The 19,181-nt window shown below is 41.9% G+C and overlaps 1 protein-coding gene across 5 annotated transcripts in view; it reads right to left on the reverse strand.

Annotated features, from left to right (window-relative positions):
• Nucleotides 1–19,181, reverse strand: part of L3MBTL4 (L3MBTL histone methyl-lysine binding protein 4) — a 416,634-nt gene that overhangs the window by 207,479 nt on the left and 189,974 nt on the right. For all 5 annotated transcript variants that reach the window (XM_026496009.4, XM_026496008.3, XM_026496010.4 and 2 more), the window contains one exon: nt 17,588–17,698. In XM_026496009.4, coding sequence (XP_026351794.2) covers nt 17,588–17,698 — 111 coding nt within the window. The remainder of the gene's footprint in view (nt 1–17,587; nt 17,699–19,181) is intronic.

Raw genomic sequence — 19,181 nt, forward strand, 5'->3', positions numbered from 1 at the left:
GCAGCCCAGGGCACACAAGGTAATAATATCCTTCGGTGGCCACTGATGGTCAGCAGACAAAGTAGGGGGTAGGTGTGCTTCCGCCCTGACGCACACTTCGGGGGAGTGACCCACTCTGCCCCTGGCTCACATGCCCGCACCCCACGGTCACGTTGTAACTACCTGCAGTGCCCAAGGCACACACAGACGGACTCGAACTCACTGACTTTGCACGTGTCTACTTCTCCCACAGGTAGCAAGCATTACCCGAAGTAGTCCCTAACCTAGTGTTCCTTGTAAACAGAACCTTGGAATCTCAACTTTGAATACACATAATTCTTACTCTTAAAATTGGGGTCTTAGGTTCAAGTTCTGAATAGATAACCACTAGAAAAGTTACATCATTTATGAAAATTATTTGGTCCTAGGAGCTTATCTGTCCAAAAGAAAATATCCAAAGCCTTTATAAAACCCTGATCCCCTTCTCTGGGTGAAAATGCTCAAGGAGTTTCTGAGAGACTTAAACACCAAGCCTGAATTTTGCGAGCATCTGACGGTCTCAGTATTAAGCCCAAGTGTGTCCCAATGGGGATGGAGAAATGGCTCTGACCTCAGACCTGTATCCTGAAGATGTGGAGACGGCTGGAGAGGACTGCTGATGCTAACGACGGGGTGAGCAGTGCTGCAGAGATGTGCTGTAGCCAATCTCACCAGTGAGCTCCTTCCTTTGGGGTTCGGCCTCTGCAACCACAGGCCTCAGACTCAGTCCCATTCCAGTCTCCAGCAGGGGCAACAGTGGCCAATCAGGGGACCCTAAGTCCTGGCCACAGTGACAGATCTGGGGGCGGGCTCCTGACCCTGTCAGAATCCCCCCATGACCTTCCTGCCAGAGCAGTAGGGAAGACGATTGCCATAGGCATCGCTATGCTGGGATGGCATGAGGATGGAACTGCAGGCGGCCTCACAGCTAAATGGAGATGGCCCATTTTCTGGAGGAAGGCTTAACACCCACAGCAGGAAGGAGAGCTGGGAGTCAGAGATAGAAAGGTCTGGAGAAAGAGATCTGGAGGGAAGGACTGACAGTGCTGTTTGATACCCAGATTCAGGGGTCCACACGCATCTTCCCATTTCAGTGAGACAATAAATCCTGCTCCCACTCCCCCATTTTCTAAAGACTGATTGATTGATTTATGAGAGAGAGAGCATGCATGTGCAGGAGGGGCAGAGAGAGAGGAAGAATCTTAAGCAGACTCCCCAGTGAGCAGGAAGCCCGATCAGAGCTTGATCTCATGACCCTGGAATCATGACCTGAGCTGAAATCAAGAGTCTGATGCTTAACTGACTGCACCACCCAGATGCCCCACCCCACTGTCATTTTTTACAGACTGATTTATTTATTTGAGAGATCGCGCTCAGAGGGGAGGGGCAGAGGGAGAGAGAGCATTCCAAGCTGACTCTATGTGGAGAATGGAACTCAATGAGGGGCTCGATCCCAGGACCCTGAGATCATGACCTGAGCTGAAATCAAGAGTCAGCCACTTCACCGACCGAGCCACCCAGGTGCCCCTCTCCCCTATTTTCTTAACTTATGCCTGGTTAGCCTTGGATTTTTCTCACTTACATCAGAAGACCCTTCACAAATATTCCTTAAGGAATCCTTTCAAAATCACAAGTTCCTCCCAAAAGGCAAGGCCAAGCAGGGCCCTGAGTAACTTACAGATAAACCTAGAAAACTGGGCCTAAAACAGTTGTGGACAGTTGCTGCCGGTGCAGAAAGCCTGGGTACTTGAACCAGTCTTGATGGCGTTAACTGGGCCTCTTTCCAGGTCTGCAGTGGCGGACACCGGCTTCCTCGGGTGGCCTTTCCCTGCACCGTTTTGAACGGCAGGGGCCTGTGTCATCCTCTCATTCTGGTGATCCGAATGGACTTCCAGGTAGGGTTACTACCAGACCCAGATTTCCCCAGGAGTCAATTCATTTCCAATCACCCCGCCCTCTGAAGCAGCTCAGAAGCAGCACTGCGTGGCCACGGCGCCCTCCCCCCTCACTGCCCCCCCCTTCCAGTGCCTCTCCATTCAGCCTGCTTCTTTGATCCCCTTTCTCTCTCCATTCCACTGGGGCCTCTCAAGCTCATCTAAATAGTGCTTTCATCTTTCTTTAGTCTCTCTTTGCGGGCATTATACTGCTGATGAAAGGTCACATTGCTCCTAGAAGACACATCCTCACAATGAAAATGGGAGGAACACAACTTGAACATAACCTATTCCCAGCACCAAAGCAGAGCTGCAACCACTCGCACTCGACATTAATAAAGCAGTTATTTTAGCTCCATTTGTGTTTCATTTCCCCACCTGCTAATCTGATTTATTCCCTGTTTATAATAAGATTTCTGGCATTTATCAGGGAAAGATAAAACACTGCCTCAAAACCCAGGAATTCTGCACTATTCTCAATACCTTTCACTTATTTTAATCTTTATTGAGATTGCAAGTCTAACAGTCCTTTGCTTTATTTCTGTCTCTTGTGTTGTGCTCTGACCACCACTTGTATAATAAATGTTTTTAAAGAAATGAATAACCGGGTCTAACCACGTTGGTTTCTACTGTGTTCTTTTCTTCTGTGTTCCTTGCTCTGCTTCTCCCTTGCAGCCAACTGCCTTGAACTGCAGTAAACTCAGGGCCATTCCAAAAAAAGCCTAACTTCTAAAATTCTACAATCTGTAAACATGGAAAAGAAATGACCATGTGTTGTAAGGAGTATCAAATGAAGGTCTCTCAGCCTTTTCAAAGTCAACAGGGAATTTAAATGTTGACAATGACAGGCAGGTCACCTCTAGTCCTACAGCATAATTATTAAATTGCTAAACTGCAGATATGTTCTGTTAGTCTAGGAAGGTAACATCTATTTATTGTGATGTTCACAATCCTGAAAACACATTTTAGGGTAGAGTAGAAAGGTCAATTTAAATATTTAGACAATTTCCAGTCTTGAGAATTAATCACTGAGTAATTATTGATTTTGCCTACTGTTTAACCAGTATATCTTTCCTCTCATCTGAATTATATTTTTGGTTTCCAAACCGGGTAAAAAAATCTTTTCTACCTTCTAAGCCTGTGATATTCCCTCGCGGTGTTAAAGAGACAGCAGGAGCCTGACCCTCAGACGCAAGCTGGCCAAAAAGCTAGCATATGCGTGATCCCAAGTCCAATACAGGATCAGCTTCCTGGGGCAGCTAATTGGCCCTTCATGCCCTACAAGGGGCTTCTTCCGTGGATATGGTCTGGTCACCACTTAGACCTGCCACCGAATGCCCCATGGCTGCACCATCCAATACGAGAGTCACTGCTTGCGTGTGGCCATTTCCATTTAAATTAATTAAACTTAACTGAAATTGAAAATTCAGTGCCTTAGCCACATTTGCCAGCCACACGTAGTCAGGGGCTACCACACTGGAGAGAGCAGAGAGGGAATGTTCCCATGATGACTGTATAGAGCCTACTGGGAGGCACCATGAGTACAATCTATCACCTGGACAAAGTCAACATGATCTTGAAAAAGTAACACTAAGCCCTATTGCCATGAGATGGTAGGAATGGCAGAATTAGAGAGAGGTTTTGGCCATGTTATCCGGAGCCCTCAGTAGGGAACCACTATGATACTATTCTTGAATAAATGTAGTTTTGGGGGGCAACTGAAACGGAAACATAAAATAAGCTTCAACAGAAGGGAATCACTGTTCTAGCACTGAATTAGCCTGTGGATAGTGAGAGACAAATTATAATTAATAATCAGAGCAAAACACAGGGGTCTCGCTGCAATGCCCAGGCTCAAGGCAGCTAAAGAGCTTAGGAGCGCCTCGGAGGAAGGCATCAGGCAGTAATGACAGCAGAGTAATGAACAACCCTCCCAGCAAGAGGGAGCTGCCTCGACAGTCATGACGGAATCCCCAAAACAGAAAGGAGTGGCTTCAGGGAGCACATTGCAGAGGACCAGGCAGCAAGTTTCCCGAAGGCAGTGCAAAGCACTGTGGTGCGAAACCGTTCCTGCGGGAATCCTGGATGCGAGTGTGGAGCACAGCAAATGATGTTTTATATATTCCAGGATACAGCAAATTGGGGGCTGGGGTTTGCCATGCCAATTCCCCGACGGAGCTACGCTGTGGACACAATGGGCACAGGCTGGCCCAGGAGTATGCCTGTCAGCTGCGAAGCAAAGAGGCGCTTAAGCCAAGCGAAATGGGTCGCCCTCCAAAAGTAATGTGCACCCTTCATGTGGCTGGCAGTTTGGACATTAAAGTCACATTTATTTTAAGATAAGAAGGTTATTATTACTACAAAATCATGAACAACCATTACTGTTCAGAATCCCAACCATTTATTATCCATTATGCATCCATTACCACTCCACAGTCCCATGGTTTGTCATGTGTTATTAGTATAATGGCCCCATAATGGGCTATGCTTCTTTGACACTGTTATAACTGCCATGATTCACAATGTCAATATTACAAGGGAGAAAGCATCATATACAATGAAATAATGCATGACTTCAGTTATCCAAATATTATACCATTCTTCGCCATGCTTATAGTTACCATGTTGCTTATTAAAGGTGTATTAGTAATACCAAACCACCAATTAATCCAATTTCCATGCAGTGTTATAAATAGCTACTCTTTTGTGAGGGAATATGTAGAGGGAATCTAGTTACTGCACATTTGTTCTGATAAAGAGTAAGAAGTAACCCTTTTATAAGCAGTAATTCATTATAGTAAATAATCTATCAGTACATTTTTATTTGCAACTCACATTCATTCATTTGTTCATTCAGCAAGTATTTATCTGCCACCCCTGAAATACTGGGTACTGTTCTATGGGCACTGGGGATACCAAGAGTAGCTGAGTAATCAAGAGAGAAAAGGGTTTCCTCTATTAACTTACATTCTAGTGGCAAAACAGATGATAAAAGAAATAAGTGAATACATAATCTAATGTCAGATAACCACAAGTCCTATGATGAAAATTAAATTCATGTAAGAGGAGAGTAAATTGCTTTACAGAAGCAGGGATAATTAGACAGGAGCATAGATAATTCTCTCACTGCAATGAGTAGGAATTCTGAGTACGTGCGTTCAGACATGGATAGAAAGGTAGATTGGGCATGGGGACAGGAGCAATTTTACTCTGCATTTCTTCTATTTTCCCCAAGAATGAGAAGCAAGGTTATGAAAGGGGAGTAAGGAAAAGGGTGTGAGGACAGAGGATGTGTGAAACAGTCCTGGAGGATGGGGACATGCACTGATTCGGGAAATGGAGCAGAATCACAAGAAGGGACTTAGGGTTCCCTCGGACATTTGTGGAGATCAATTTTAAGTTAGACCTTTCGCAATGGCTCTTTGTTTTTCTCCAGCTACAGGATTCAATTGGTTCTCACTCAGAAATTCGCAAACAGGCAACCATTTGGGTAAATAGCACATTCTTGGTGAAGTGAGGGACTACGGAGACATTCAGAGCAGGAGAAGACAGCCCACGTGGAAAAGGCAGGCAAATGCCAGGGACATGGCAAGTGGTAAACAAGACAACACCTGCTTCACTGAAGGCTCTTCATGCCAAACCTCTGAAGTCATCCCAGAGCCTACTGACTGAACAGCCCTAAAGGCATCTATGTGTAGCTCATACGTACAAATTTTAAACATATTTGCTTTAGGCTTCACTGTCCATTTATAACTTTGGTACATTCACATAAAATTGAGCCCACCATCACATATTAGAAAAGACACATCTGCTAACCTTGCAAAGCAAATCTTTACTGAAGAAAGCATGAAGAAAGAATTCTCCTACTTCCCTGATTCTATCATGCACATCCCTCACCCCACCCCTGTACTACAGGTCAGTGATTACAAAATCAAGATGCGCCTTACAATCCGTTGTGAAGAATTTTGCCAGTTGTCAGAGAAGTTGGTCACCAAATAGCTGCTATTGCCCACATGGGTTTTGAATATATCCAGTTCTTCAAGAAATGATTTTGACATTTTTCAAAAACAGAAGAGAGGGTTCCATGTGACCCATTCATGTAAAGTTAAGACTGAAGCATCACTTTCAACTTAAAAGAGAACTGTTCAAACCTAAGTCAAAAGTCACTAGCCAAATCCTGACATTTTTCTGTTTGTTTGGTTTTTTTTTTTTTCAAATTTTACAATTGTCTCTAAAGGTAATAAAATACAGAATAAGATTGGAGAAGTCAAGCTTACCCAGGAATAGTGGAGCATATTAAGAGAGTTGATTCTTTTTTTACCTAAATGTAATCATAGGAAGACGCCAAAGGGTGTATGCAGGAGAGTCATGTGATCCAACCCCATTTTTAAGTTCACACTGGCATCCTTGTGTACTATGGATCGATAGGGACTCAAGTGGAGGCAGAGACCAGCTAAGGGGCAACTGTAGTGGTCCAACTGAGAAATGACATCAGCCATCGTAGGGTGGCTGTCATGAGATGGAGAGCAGTAAGAGACTAGGGATATAGTATCTGGAGTTGGAATCAATAGAAGACGGTGGTTGACTACATGTGGTTGTTCCAAGATGGGAAAGTTTTAGGAATGATTCCCAGTGTCTGGTTTGAGCAATATGGTGGCTAGGCTGCCATTATTAAGTCAGGGATGCCTAAGGAAGAAACAAGTTTGGGCCTGTATACTGAGGAGTTCATGAAACATATCAAAGATGTCAAGTAACAGTTAAATATATGACTCTGGAGCTCTGGGGAAGAGGTCATAGAAATAGATACAAATTTGAAAGTTATTAGTCAGTAAACGGTACTGACAACCAGGGGAATGGATGCATCCACTCTGGGAGACAGAACCCAGCAGGGTGCTCAGCCCAGGCAGTACATGAGAATCACCCGAGGAGCTTACAAATGGCTGGGCATTTTAAATATGCACTCGGACTTCAGAGCCACCAGTACAGAGAAGAAAAGACAAAGGGACCAAAGCCTTGGACAAGAAGTTAAGGAGAGAAGCCAATGAGAAGACTCAAAAGGAGCAAAGAGGTAGAGGAGAATCAGGTAAATATAGCTGCACAGACTGTACAATAATTACTGCTCCCCAAAAGAAAAGGACAAGGAAATACTGATCATGACAGTAGGAATCCGAAGACAGGGTGCCAGCCTCATGGCCATCTGACCTAAAATCTCACAGTGGACGCCGAATTAGGGACGGCATATGAAGGAGTTTATTAGAAGACCGAATTTTCCTACAGTATCACAGGCTTGAGGGCTCCCCAGAGAACCACCCAGATCTTGATGTCTGCTGAATTCAGAGTCCAAAAGCAGCCGCTCACGTCTGGCTTACTGTGGAGGGCAGTAGACACGTACCACCCTCCTCAACCCACGTGAAGAAGAGAATTAAGAACGGGGGCAGAGGCCAAGCAGACTGCCTTTCTCTAACTGTGAATAAGTATTCTTGTTCCTGTTCGAGAACAGAGCAGGTGGAGCTTTTGTTAAAATACAGATTCTCACTCCAGCAGGGCTGGGAAGGCCCAGATTCTCCATTTCTAACACGCTTCCAGGTGTTGGTGGATCTGCACTCTGCGGCTGTGGGAAACCCTCCCCTGTACTAAACCCCGGAAATGCCACACCCAGTTCCGCCCTGAAGCCAGGATGTGGAATCTTGCCTAAATACTTTAGCCTGTGCCTGTTTCCAGTTTGTGCCCGGCCTGCCTACCAGATTGTCCACCTGTTCACTGGGGCGGTCATCCTGCCCAGCCTGTACCTCTGAACCCCATCTTCGGTTCAACTTTGATTCATTCCTGTTGGTTCAACAGCCCTGGAACACAAATCCATCCCCTGAGTTTACAGGAACTACACATCCCTTCTTTTTCTATCAACAGGACCCCTGGGGGTGAGGAAGACAGTCCCTGTGAATGCGGCCTGGTCCCGTTGTTTCCATGGCTCATCACTGTTTTTGCCAAGGAAGCAAGGACACATACACCTGGGTGAAGTCCTGGCATAGAAAGTGCTGGGAACAAGCCTCTAAGAAACAGTAGTAGAAAAAGAAGATCCGTAGCAACTGCGTGAGCTGCAGACCCCTGTCACCTGTTTCCCACAGCTGAGCTCTGATGGCTCCTACAGCTACGCTCAACTTCCGTATTCCTCTGCTCACAGGCCCAGCCAGATCGCAGATAGACCACTTGACCAAGCAGCTTCCAATTGAGGAAAGGAAGAACGCTGTATATACATACATACATGCATATACACATATACACAGTAAGAGATTAAATTTGAAATCTCCTTTGTCTCTGCATGATAGTAAATAAAGGCATTTGGTGTTTGGAAATGCAAATACAACAAGGCATATTATATACTTTTTCTAAGAGAAGAAAAACTGTTTTCCTGGAGCAGCCATCTGCCCCTCAGCATCTTTGCCCACAAGGCTTGCTGCACGTACAATGGGCTTTTGCAGCACTTGATGGCGTGTGCCACACCCCCCATACTGAACTGGGACTGAACCGACCCTCCCAGCCAGCTGGTGACGGCAAGTTCCAAGTCTCAACACCATCCCAGGGCCTACAGCTCCTGGAATGGTCTCTTCAGTTAGGCAAAAGCTCTTGATTTTATCGTAGGCTTCACCCTTCTCCCTCTTGTTAATGAGCATCTTCATTTTGCCCAATACTACTGCAGTAGGCAAAATAATGGTTCCTAAAGATGTCTATGTCCGAAGCCCCGAAACCCTTGAAGGCGTGACCCTACGTGGCAAGAGGAAATCTGCAGGTGTAATCTTGAGATGAGGAGATTATCCTGGGTTGTCCAGTGGGCCCAAGGTAATCATAACTGCCCTGGTTAGTAGGAGGCAGGGATATCAGAGAGAGTTTTGAAGATGCTATGCTGCTGCCTTCGAATATGGAGAAAGGGAAATAAGCCAAGGAGCGGAGGTGGCCCCTAGAAACTGGAAAAGGCAAGCAAAAGGATTCCCCCAGAGTTTCCAAGAGGAATTCCTCCTGAAATTTTGGTTAAGCCTAGTGACACCTCTGACCTAGAGAAATATAATGCATTTGTGTCCTTTTTGGCCACTAAGTTTGTGGTAATTTGTTACAGTGGCAGTGGGAAAATAATACAACTCCATTTTAGAAATAAATTAATGTAAGAATCTATCTGTTCTCTTCTCACAGAAGCAGCTCATTTTCCTGAGTCTATCGTCTTTTCTTATAACACAAGAAATGACACGGATTTCGGAACAAGGAAGGGAGATGCTTTCACCATCTTGCCTAGTCACTTTATTCTGGGGTGTTTTTGCTCACTTATTTATTTTTGATAGATATTCTTCCAGTGGTAAAAATAGAGCACTTATAAAGAAAGATGTGAGAAAAAGAGACGATATTCAGCATAATTAGCTAAGTATCAGTATTAGTAAGGGCACGTGGAATGTTAAAGCTGCCGCTGGTCAGAAATAGTACGCTTCTGTTCAGGAAAACAGCAGAAAGTGTGCATGTCTCCTCCAAAGCCGAGACGAATCCAACAGACTCTCGTTTGCCCTGAAGGCAGACAGTGAGTCCATACTGCAGGCTCTGACCCACCGTCTGGGAAACAAGAGGCAGGGAAGAGGGCTCGGACTTTCTGAGGAAATACAAAGCGTTGAATAAAGTGCAGAGTACAGAGAACGGGGGACCTTTTTTAACTTAAGAATTGTTAGTCTTAAATAAGATCCTGACAAAAAAGTCCAGTAACCCTTGAAACACAAATAGAATCCAGCATTTGTATCCAGAGGTACGTGCGTGCAGCTGAGCAGTCTGGGGCATCCCTCAGACCCTCAAAGAAATGCATAATCCTAAAATAAGGGTTAAGAACAACTAGTGCTACGACATCGTCATCTTTTATTTAAGAAGTTTCTACACAGGCAGTGTTCTGCACAGAAAACTGTGAAATGTTCTATTTCTATTCTATCCAGCTCATGACTAAGCTGATGCCTCCAGCCAAATAATCACATGTCAGGATCTCATTCGATCTTGCAGGTCAGGCTGGTAAGAAGGGGGCTGGGCAAGGATTACCTAAGCAGTGCCAGCAACGGCTCCCGAGTGGGACGTCCGATTCCTCCCTAGGCGGTTCTTCCCTGCTGTGCTGCTGGGCCTACGGTTCTGTTCTGCATACACTGACTTTAATAAAAACACTAAAGGTAAGTTCTTGGAGAACATAATTCTAGCGACAGGGATGCCTGCTCTGTGAAAGATTATACATCATTTTGGGAGCTTGCCTACATTCACAATGAAAATCATCAAATGAACAGATAGCAACCAACTGATTCTAGGTGAAATATATTTTAAGTCTAGAAGCTGTTGATTACAAGGTAGGCCCCATCTCTTCTACCTCTTTCTAATGGATATCCGAAACTAGATTGGAAAATAAACATAGATGTGGTTTGGCTCAAAAATATTTTTAAGAAAATAAGGTAAGAATACAAAACTGCTTGTACTAAAATACCAACTTAGCAAGCTCATCTCATAGCAGAATCAGTCTGGTATACCTATTAAGACAGAAGTTGGCAAATTATAACCCACAGGCCAAACAGGGCCCATTACCTGTTTTTATGCATCCCAAGCTAAAAAATGGTTTTTACGTTTTTCAAAGATTTTATTTATTTACTTGAGAGAGACAGACAGAGAAGGCATGAGCAGAAAGAGGGAGAACACGCTCCCTGATGAGCAGGGAGCCCGATGCAGGACGTGATCTCAGGACCCCGAGATCATGACCCGAGCTGAAGACAGACGCTTAACCAACAGAGCCACCCAGGTGCCCCAGTTTTTACATTTTTTTTTACATTTTTTTAATGGCTGGAAAAAATCAAAATATTTTGTGACATGTGAAAATTATATAGAATTCCAATTTCAGTGTCCACAAAGTTTTACAGGAACACAGCCGCACTCATCCGCTTACCTATTGTTTAGGACTGCTTTTGTGCTAAAACCACAGAACTCAGCAGCTGCGGCAGGGACCACAAGGCCCATAAAGGCTGAAATAGTTACTTGCTGTCCCTTTACAGGAAAAGATGCTTGCTGCCCTGCGGGTTCGGAACTCCAGCTGTAGCTGTAGCTGGGCGGCCTGGTGTAAGTGGCTTAAGCTGTGTGCACTTGTCTCTCCGCCTCTCCCTTACAGGGCTGCCGTGTGGATTCAGAGAGTAAGAAAATGCGAAGTACATAAACGGCAGCATGTGGGCACCTCATCCGAGTTAGCCAGCACTCACTTTATTATAGCTGCTGTTTGTTGTTACCATAATTACACGAATGCACCTTTACTAGGGAGGGCATTCTACCTGCCTAAACCCTTCTGGAAATCAGGGTTGACACTAATTTATAGTCTCACCTACTCTTAAAAAATATCTTTTTATTAATTGGTCATAATATTTTTGAAATTTGTCCCAGTCTCCTTCCCAAATGAAGACAGTCATCAATCACTGTGGCACTCTAATGGGCATTAATTAGAAGTTTAGCTCAAAGGACAGTCATTTTTAATGTTAGTGTCTTGTTCTGTCCTCATATTTCAAAACCATTTTCAAAAATGCATCCCAGCTAGAGACAGTGGCAAGAGAGATGATATATTCCAATTCTGCTCCCTTTTTGACAGATAATTAAACTAGGATTCATAGGGGTCAAGCAACTTTCTCGAAGCATAGGAAACGCTTAATTAAAATGAACATTCACTGACTTGTATTTGGACTTTTGCTTTGCACTAATCCACCTGCAGGGTGTTTTTTTTTTTTTTCCAAACAAAAGCTTTGAACTTATTGGCCTGAACAAAAATTCCAAACAGTTTCTAGTCACACAAGTAGACAACTTACCATGACAATTTCTGTTGGTCGTGATGCTCTTATTTCATTTAGAAATGCCACAAATACATCCAGTTAATGCATTAAATATGAAAAGGCTTGCTGAAGACACTCAATTTATTAATGATTCAGGAGAACTTCCTAAAGCATCTATTTGGAATTCATTTATAATGCATTTCACAGCTTAGCTTTGGTTCCCACAGGGCAAATATTTATCAAATATTTCTCTGTTTTAAGTCCTCCCTTTACATTTATTTGTAGAAGAATACATTTTTTTTCCCCAAATAAAGGCTAAACTTCCTAAAAGCATCCATCCGTCTATTGTGATTTAATGTGCATTTGCTGATAAGGTGACAGTAATGGGCTTTCAGATATAACAGAGTACGCTGTGCAACCAAACAAAAGAATAATTATTAAATATAATAGCTGGCTATAAATTGAACATGATACACACTGAGTACATCATAAGTATTTATTAGAGTAACCATGGTAATTAATAAACACAGTAATCAACACAAGGGGAAACGACATCTGAAAACCCTGCCGTAGCAAGAAGAGCTCTGTAACTCAGCTACCAGTGAACCATACATGACCAAATTAGTATTTTCAGTATGAAAATCAGAGTATCTGGCTTGACTAGTACCAGTGGACTTAAGAGAGCAAGAGTGGAGGATATCTTGAATCAGACTACCACTGTCCCGTCCCACCAACACCGACAACTGATGGTCTCTGGTTCCCACGGCTTATCACAGCTACAGGGTAATACCTGAAATGAGAGCATTGGCTTTGGAGTTAGAAACATCTAAGTCTGCACCCAGTTCTTCCATCTCTGACTGGGAAAACTGGCTCAAATTAGTCTTAGACTATTAAAGTCTCTACGCCAACTATAAAGAAGAAATAACATGTACGTGTAAGAGTTTTGTGTAACTAGACTCACCGCGGTGATCCTTTCGCAGTGTGAACAAATAGCGAATGACTATGTTGTACACCTGAAACTAATAGTGTCACATGTCAGTTAGACCTCAATAAAAATATAACTTTAACAGAGAGTTGCTGTGGAGATAAAGGTACGATATGTCGCATACTTGGCTGAATATCTGGAACGAAGTCCGTATTCAGTAACTGGGTCTTCTTACTCTACTGATCCTACTTCTGTGACTTCTGAGCCCGACATCACACTGACTACTGTTATTACTTCCACTACTACAGCCCCTAGGAAGTCACTGGACCCCACTCCTTTTGGCCAACATATGATTAGTGGTCACACATCAACCGTAGTAATTCAGATTCTTTGTATCTACACACATAAGCCCACTAGGCTAGCTAAAATTAAAAATAAATAAATAAAACCTTCATATACTACTGGTGAGAATGTAAAATGGGGCAGTCACTGTGGAAAACAGTTCATGTCAAACAAAGAGGTACCATATGACCTAGCAATTCTACCCTGAGAGACATGCCCAAGAGAAATGAAAACATGTCCACACAAAAACATACACAAATATTCACAGCAGCATTATTCAAAATAACAAAAAAATGGAAACAACTCAAATGTCTATCAATGATGAATGGACTAACAAGATGTGGTAGATCCTCACAATAGAATACTATTCAGAAATAAAAAATAATGAAGTATTGATACATGCTACGAGATGGATGAACCTTCAAACGTTATGCTAAGTGAAAGAAGTCAGGTACAAAAGATCACACATTACATGATTCCATGTTCAGAATAGGCAAATCCATAGGGACAGAAAGCCCATTAGTGATTGCCAGGACCTGGGAGGAAGTGTAGGCTGAGGAGTCATTGCTAGGGGGTATGAACTTTCTTTTTGGGGGGATGACAACGTTCTAAACTTAGATAGTGGTAATGGCTGCACAGCTCTGGGAATATACTCAAAACCAGTGAATTTTATGGTGTGTGAATTATATCTCAAAAAAGCCGCTTTAAAAATAGAATTAATCAGGGTGCCTGGGTGGCACAGCGGTTAAGCATCTGCCTTCGGCTCAGGGCATGATCCTGGCGTCATGGGATCGAGCCCCACATCAGGCTCCTCCGCTATGAGCCTGCTTCTTCCTCTCCCACTCCCTCTGCTTGTGTTCCCTCGCTCGCTGGCTGTCTCTATCTCTGTCGAATAAATAAATAAAATCTTTTTTTAAAAAATAGAATTAATCAAGCACATAAGGGCAACTACATACCTGGGGGGGGGGCAGAAAGGAAGAAAGTTAGTCTTCCGGATCTACTCCGCTCTGCCAGGGAGTGTCAGCACCGTCACACGAACCTCCTGGGAGGACAGGCAATGCGGGCTCAGCATAAAGGACAAAGTAGGGTGGGTGAGGAGTGAACTCAGCCCCCACCCTCCACACCTGCTCTCCTGTCATGAAGTGGGATATTTATGATAACAAGCAGAACATAAGAGGACTAGGAGTAGGAAGACTATAAGCTCTAGAGTGGAAAACCTCTGTTGAAAAGCTGGGGTATAAACCTGGTTCCCCACATGCCAGCTTGTGATCTTGGACGAATTACTTAACCTCCCTGGCCTTCAGTTTCCTCACCTATAAAATGAGTCTAATAATCACACCTCGTATCCCACGATTGCTGTAAGGATACACTAATGCACATAAAGCCCTCACAAGAGTGTTGTCTGATACAAACGGCTATCACACTCATCATCATCATCATTGGTATCATTCTTTGGGTTCGACAGGCTGACTCGACTCTCAGCAGTCAGAGAGGGGATGCAGCGCAATCACATAGGCACACACGTGCCCTCCCAGGGGAATTCTAATCAAACCCACCAGGGAGCGTGGCCTTGTTCCTTACCCATCTACCGATGCACTTACATTCATGAGGCCTCTTCCTTAACACAGACGCTAAAGGCACTTAGAGCAGCACAGGGTGTTTGCACTGGCTGATAATATCAGCAAGCCCTGAAGTGCTAGAGTCAGGCAAATTTTGGGGTGTTCTGCATACGTTACTTCACTGAATGTTCACAATCAGCCGACAAGATAGGCATTCTTAACCACATCACTTTGCAGATAAGGAAGAGTTCAAATATACTGAATAGCCACCAACTTAATAACACCATTCAAGAAGTCAGAGCTGAAATTCCAACCCAGATCAGGGGATCCTGCGTCACTTTCCAGTACATTACACGGAAGTGGATTTCCAGTGGAAGAGTAATTAGGAGAGGAATGAAGAATGAGAGAAGAGTACTTTTGGACTAACACAATTATTTCACACACTCAAGTAACAGGATGCCAGAGTATATGCAATGCCATTCACTCCTTCACGCATTCATTCATTCACACATTCATTCATTCACACATATATTAAGCACCTATTATGTGCCAGTATCAATGATAAAAACAGTCTTGGAAGGATACGGACTTTAAAAGAGAAAATTACAATAAAAAATAAAAATAATAATAAGAGAAAACTATAGAAGAATATGGTCAGCATATTAGTAAATGAACAGAGGAATGTGCTGGACAATGAGGAGATCAGGTAAGTTTCAACTGTGTTCTCAGTTGCAGAGATAGTCCCACCCACTGCCTCCAACTTCCTCAAACAAGAATTCAGAGGAAAACACCTGACGCCCATTTTCAATGCCTTTTTCACGTCTGGAACATTGATGAATGGAATTTGAAGCCATACTTCTCAATCTCCTCTATGATTTGTTTCTATTCGGAAAACTGCCAGCCCACAATCTTTCGCCCTGTACCTCATGGGAAAGGACAAGCATGTTCCCAACTGCCGGGCTGACTAGGGGAGGGTGCAGAATGGAGGGTCCATGGCAGAAGGGTCCATCCCAGGAATGGGCTGCAAGAAGGCAGAGGCTGTTCGTGAGACCAAAAGTGCACCACAAGCCCTAAGACATTTATATCCATTCCAGGATTGATATATTCTCACAGACTGAATGGTATGTGGAAGCAATTCATTTCACATTTTATAAAGCACTTTTCGCAAGACAGAGAGCATCAGCTGCATAAACACAACTTAATTTAGTCCTAAAATCCTAACGGGATTTTCATTGTGCTCACAACCACAGAGATAACACTTAAGGTTCCAATCCTGTCAAAGGGACCAAGCACTTTTCAACTCTTTCCCTGTAGTAAAGGACAAGGCAATTACCATGAAAGAGAAAGAATAAGGAGAAGATACACAAAATATTTCTTTGGAAGGATCAGCTAAATTCTCAGATATTAAAAGGATCAGTGTTGAGATGGTAAATAAGAAATACACTAAATTCACTTTAGGAACTAAAGTTTTTCAATTATTTTAAGGTAATGTGTTAACCCAATATGATCACATAAATAAGGTGGCAAATACATTCAACAGATAACACAGTATGTATCTTATGAATCACAAGAAAATAATCTGTCAGTTAAAATTCTAAGATTTGATGTATTATTAAGATTGAATGTTTCCTATAAATGCAATAATTTTATAATGAAAGTTAAATGAGAATTCAGAGAAAAAAACCTGAGGCTCATTTTCAATGACAAAATATTCCTGAATTTTGGGGCGCCTGGGTGGCTTAATCAGTTTAGCTTCCGACTCTTGGTCTCAGCTCAGGTCATGATCTCAGGGCTGTGGGTCGAGCCCCGTGTGGGGCTCCGCAATCAGCGTGGAGTCCGCTTGGGATTCCTTCCCTCTTCCTCTCCCTTCTCTCTCGCACTTTCTTTCTGTCTCTCTTCCTATAAGTAAAAGCTTAAAATATTATTCCTGAATTTATAAAGTAATTATGATATTCCAAAGTCATTCCCAGAGAAAGTGCTAGAAGAGTAAGCCATGAAGAGCCACAAATAAGAATTTAAGCAATTCTTAAGCAAAATTCAGTATAGAATAAAACATTAAAAACACGATATGTGGGAGAAAATACCTATAATGTATTAGTCCTGAATAGTGCTCAGCATAATTGTTTTCATTTGTCAAGAAGAATAAAAGATATTGCTAATTCTTGATAATCTATGGTGAAATACTCATCTCTAAATTTTACTAAAATATATGTACTGATTATTCTTTATGAGATGAAATAGAAATTGTTTTCAAATTCAGCATATAGCAAAAAAGATTTATTTTATATCATAGCAAACTATATCAAACTTAAGTGCCTCTTTCTTGATAATGCCTATTAAAAGTAGTTGACTTGAATCTTTTTATTAGTATGAAATAAACTGTGTTTGGATGGAAAATAATTTTGAACTGCCATATGCTGTAGATTTATTGACTACCACAATGGTTAGCTCTCTATAAAAAAAATGAAAAGCTTCCGTTTTAAGAAAATTTCATTTTGAAGATGTGTGTATTTAAAAAAATAGATTTTACAATAAGGACAGTATAGAAATCTGTTCAGCAAATATTTTCTTCAAAATCTAAATTTTTGTTTTAGCTACGGTGACTAAAGTCCTTTTGCTCATTTTTCTTTGATCTAACAAAGAACAGTAGAAAATAAAGACTTAATTGTTCTTGTTAAGGTGTTTAATGACTATTTAAAAAAAAAAAGCTGACACTAGCAATAAAAGGAAGCTTTAAAAAAAGAAAAAAAAAAAAGAAAGTAAAAACGTATAAAGTCTGAAGAGCAAATCCAAAAAGGAACATGTTAGAATCCCTCTCAAAACCAGCTGTGTCTAATCTAGATTCTCCATGTCAGGTGCACATCAGCCAGCAATCTCTGTATCCAGGACCTGGGACTAGGAATGGTATCAGTGGAAGTTTTCTTCTCCCACTGTGCCAAGAAACCAGAGCATCTTAGGAGGAGTGGGGACACCTGCAGCGCACTCCCCGGAAGTGCGTACCTTTACTCGCTGGTCATCCACATCGATGACCGTAGCAACTCGAATGAGCCTAGGGTTCCGTCTGTCCACCGCTTCAAGTCTCATGCTCGGCAGAAAACCGTGGGGCGTCCGCTGAAACGTCATGAGAGCAAAAGTCAGCAAAACCCAACTGCTCAGACAAGACACGCATGCTTTCTAAAGTGCAACTTTTCTGACTTTGCATTCAGACCCTTCATACAACTGGAATTCAGGTTGAAGGGCACATAAGGCTTATGCATATTATTTTATCCAGTTTTATTAAAACCTGTGACAGAAGAAAGAATTTTTTGGTCATTTTCAAGATGCTAAAAAGAGAGTAAATCATAAATTCATTGATCACAAGATTCAGAAAAGTTTCTAATTTATTAACAGTTTATTTATTTGTTTAGATTTTTTTTCTCTGAAATTAACTTTATAAATTAAGAAGCTGTTGACTATTCTCACTGCCCAGTTTTGGAGTGTATGACCAAGAAGACAAAATTATTTAGTAAATAATTAGAAAAGATAAACATAATCCTTTATAAATCCAAATTTTAAAATAGATAAAAGCTGCATGACCTTCATAGTTAAACTGTTTAAAAATCATACCACAATGTAATTTAAAGCCATAACCTGTGCTTTTGTAACATAAGCACGTTAAAAACTGCATTAATTTAAGCTTTCTTCCAACTCTTAAAATGCTAGGAACCAGGAGTCTATAATGATGGACACTCAGAAAACACTTAAAAAAAAACTGAATGGGAAAAAATACACTGGGACTTACCAAATCATTGACACCAAGGAAATTTAAAAACCAAAAATCAAAGTCAAAAGACAACTCCAACAGTGTTCATAGGATGGCAAAAAGTTTCACTTTGAAAGCTATTACACATAAAAGAATTCAACTGACCTTATTGAAAATGAAAGTGTATTGAATTCCTCAAGTCTAGAAATGGCAACAGGAAAATAAAGCCTTCATGAGACATGAGTAATAAACAGATCTTTCTCCAGTACCAGGTTTGTCTCTCTCCAGCTTTTGTGGAAGCATATTTTCTTTCAAAATGCATTATTACATCTACTAAATGGAGTACACGGACTATAATTAGGTCTTTGATGCTTGAAAATCTTTCTGCTCTCCCCAAGGTCGCTGTCCTGATAACAAAGGTAACAGTTTCATACTGCAGAGGCCAAAGATGTATAGCGTGAGGTGAACCCATAATAACCCATGTCAGAGCCTGGAAGTTGCATTTTTAACTGAATCATAATTTCATTTTCTTGTAATTTTCTTCTTGGAGAAGTAAAATGAGTTTTGACAGAAAGCAAAAGAGAAAAAGATAGTACAAGCAGCTGGTATTTTGCTTATTGAGTTTTTGCAATTCTTAAAGTCCTTTCAAGCACTCCAGGACTTCTAGCCTTCTTAATTTGATTACACTTATTTTCCAAATCCAGCCTACTACATGATGATTTTTTTTAAAAAAATGAAATAGCATTTTGTTTCAAGTCCCTTGTGATCCCTAGAAAACTTTTTATAAATGAAATTGTATGTGGAAGCTCACTATATAAAATTCCGATTAAAGATGTGTCAAGAAAGCCCAGA

This window comes from Ursus arctos, unplaced genomic scaffold (genome assembly GCF_023065955.2).
Source record: "Ursus arctos isolate Adak ecotype North America unplaced genomic scaffold, UrsArc2.0 scaffold_17, whole genome shotgun sequence".
Classification (NCBI taxonomy): domain Eukaryota; kingdom Metazoa; phylum Chordata; class Mammalia; order Carnivora; family Ursidae; genus Ursus; species Ursus arctos.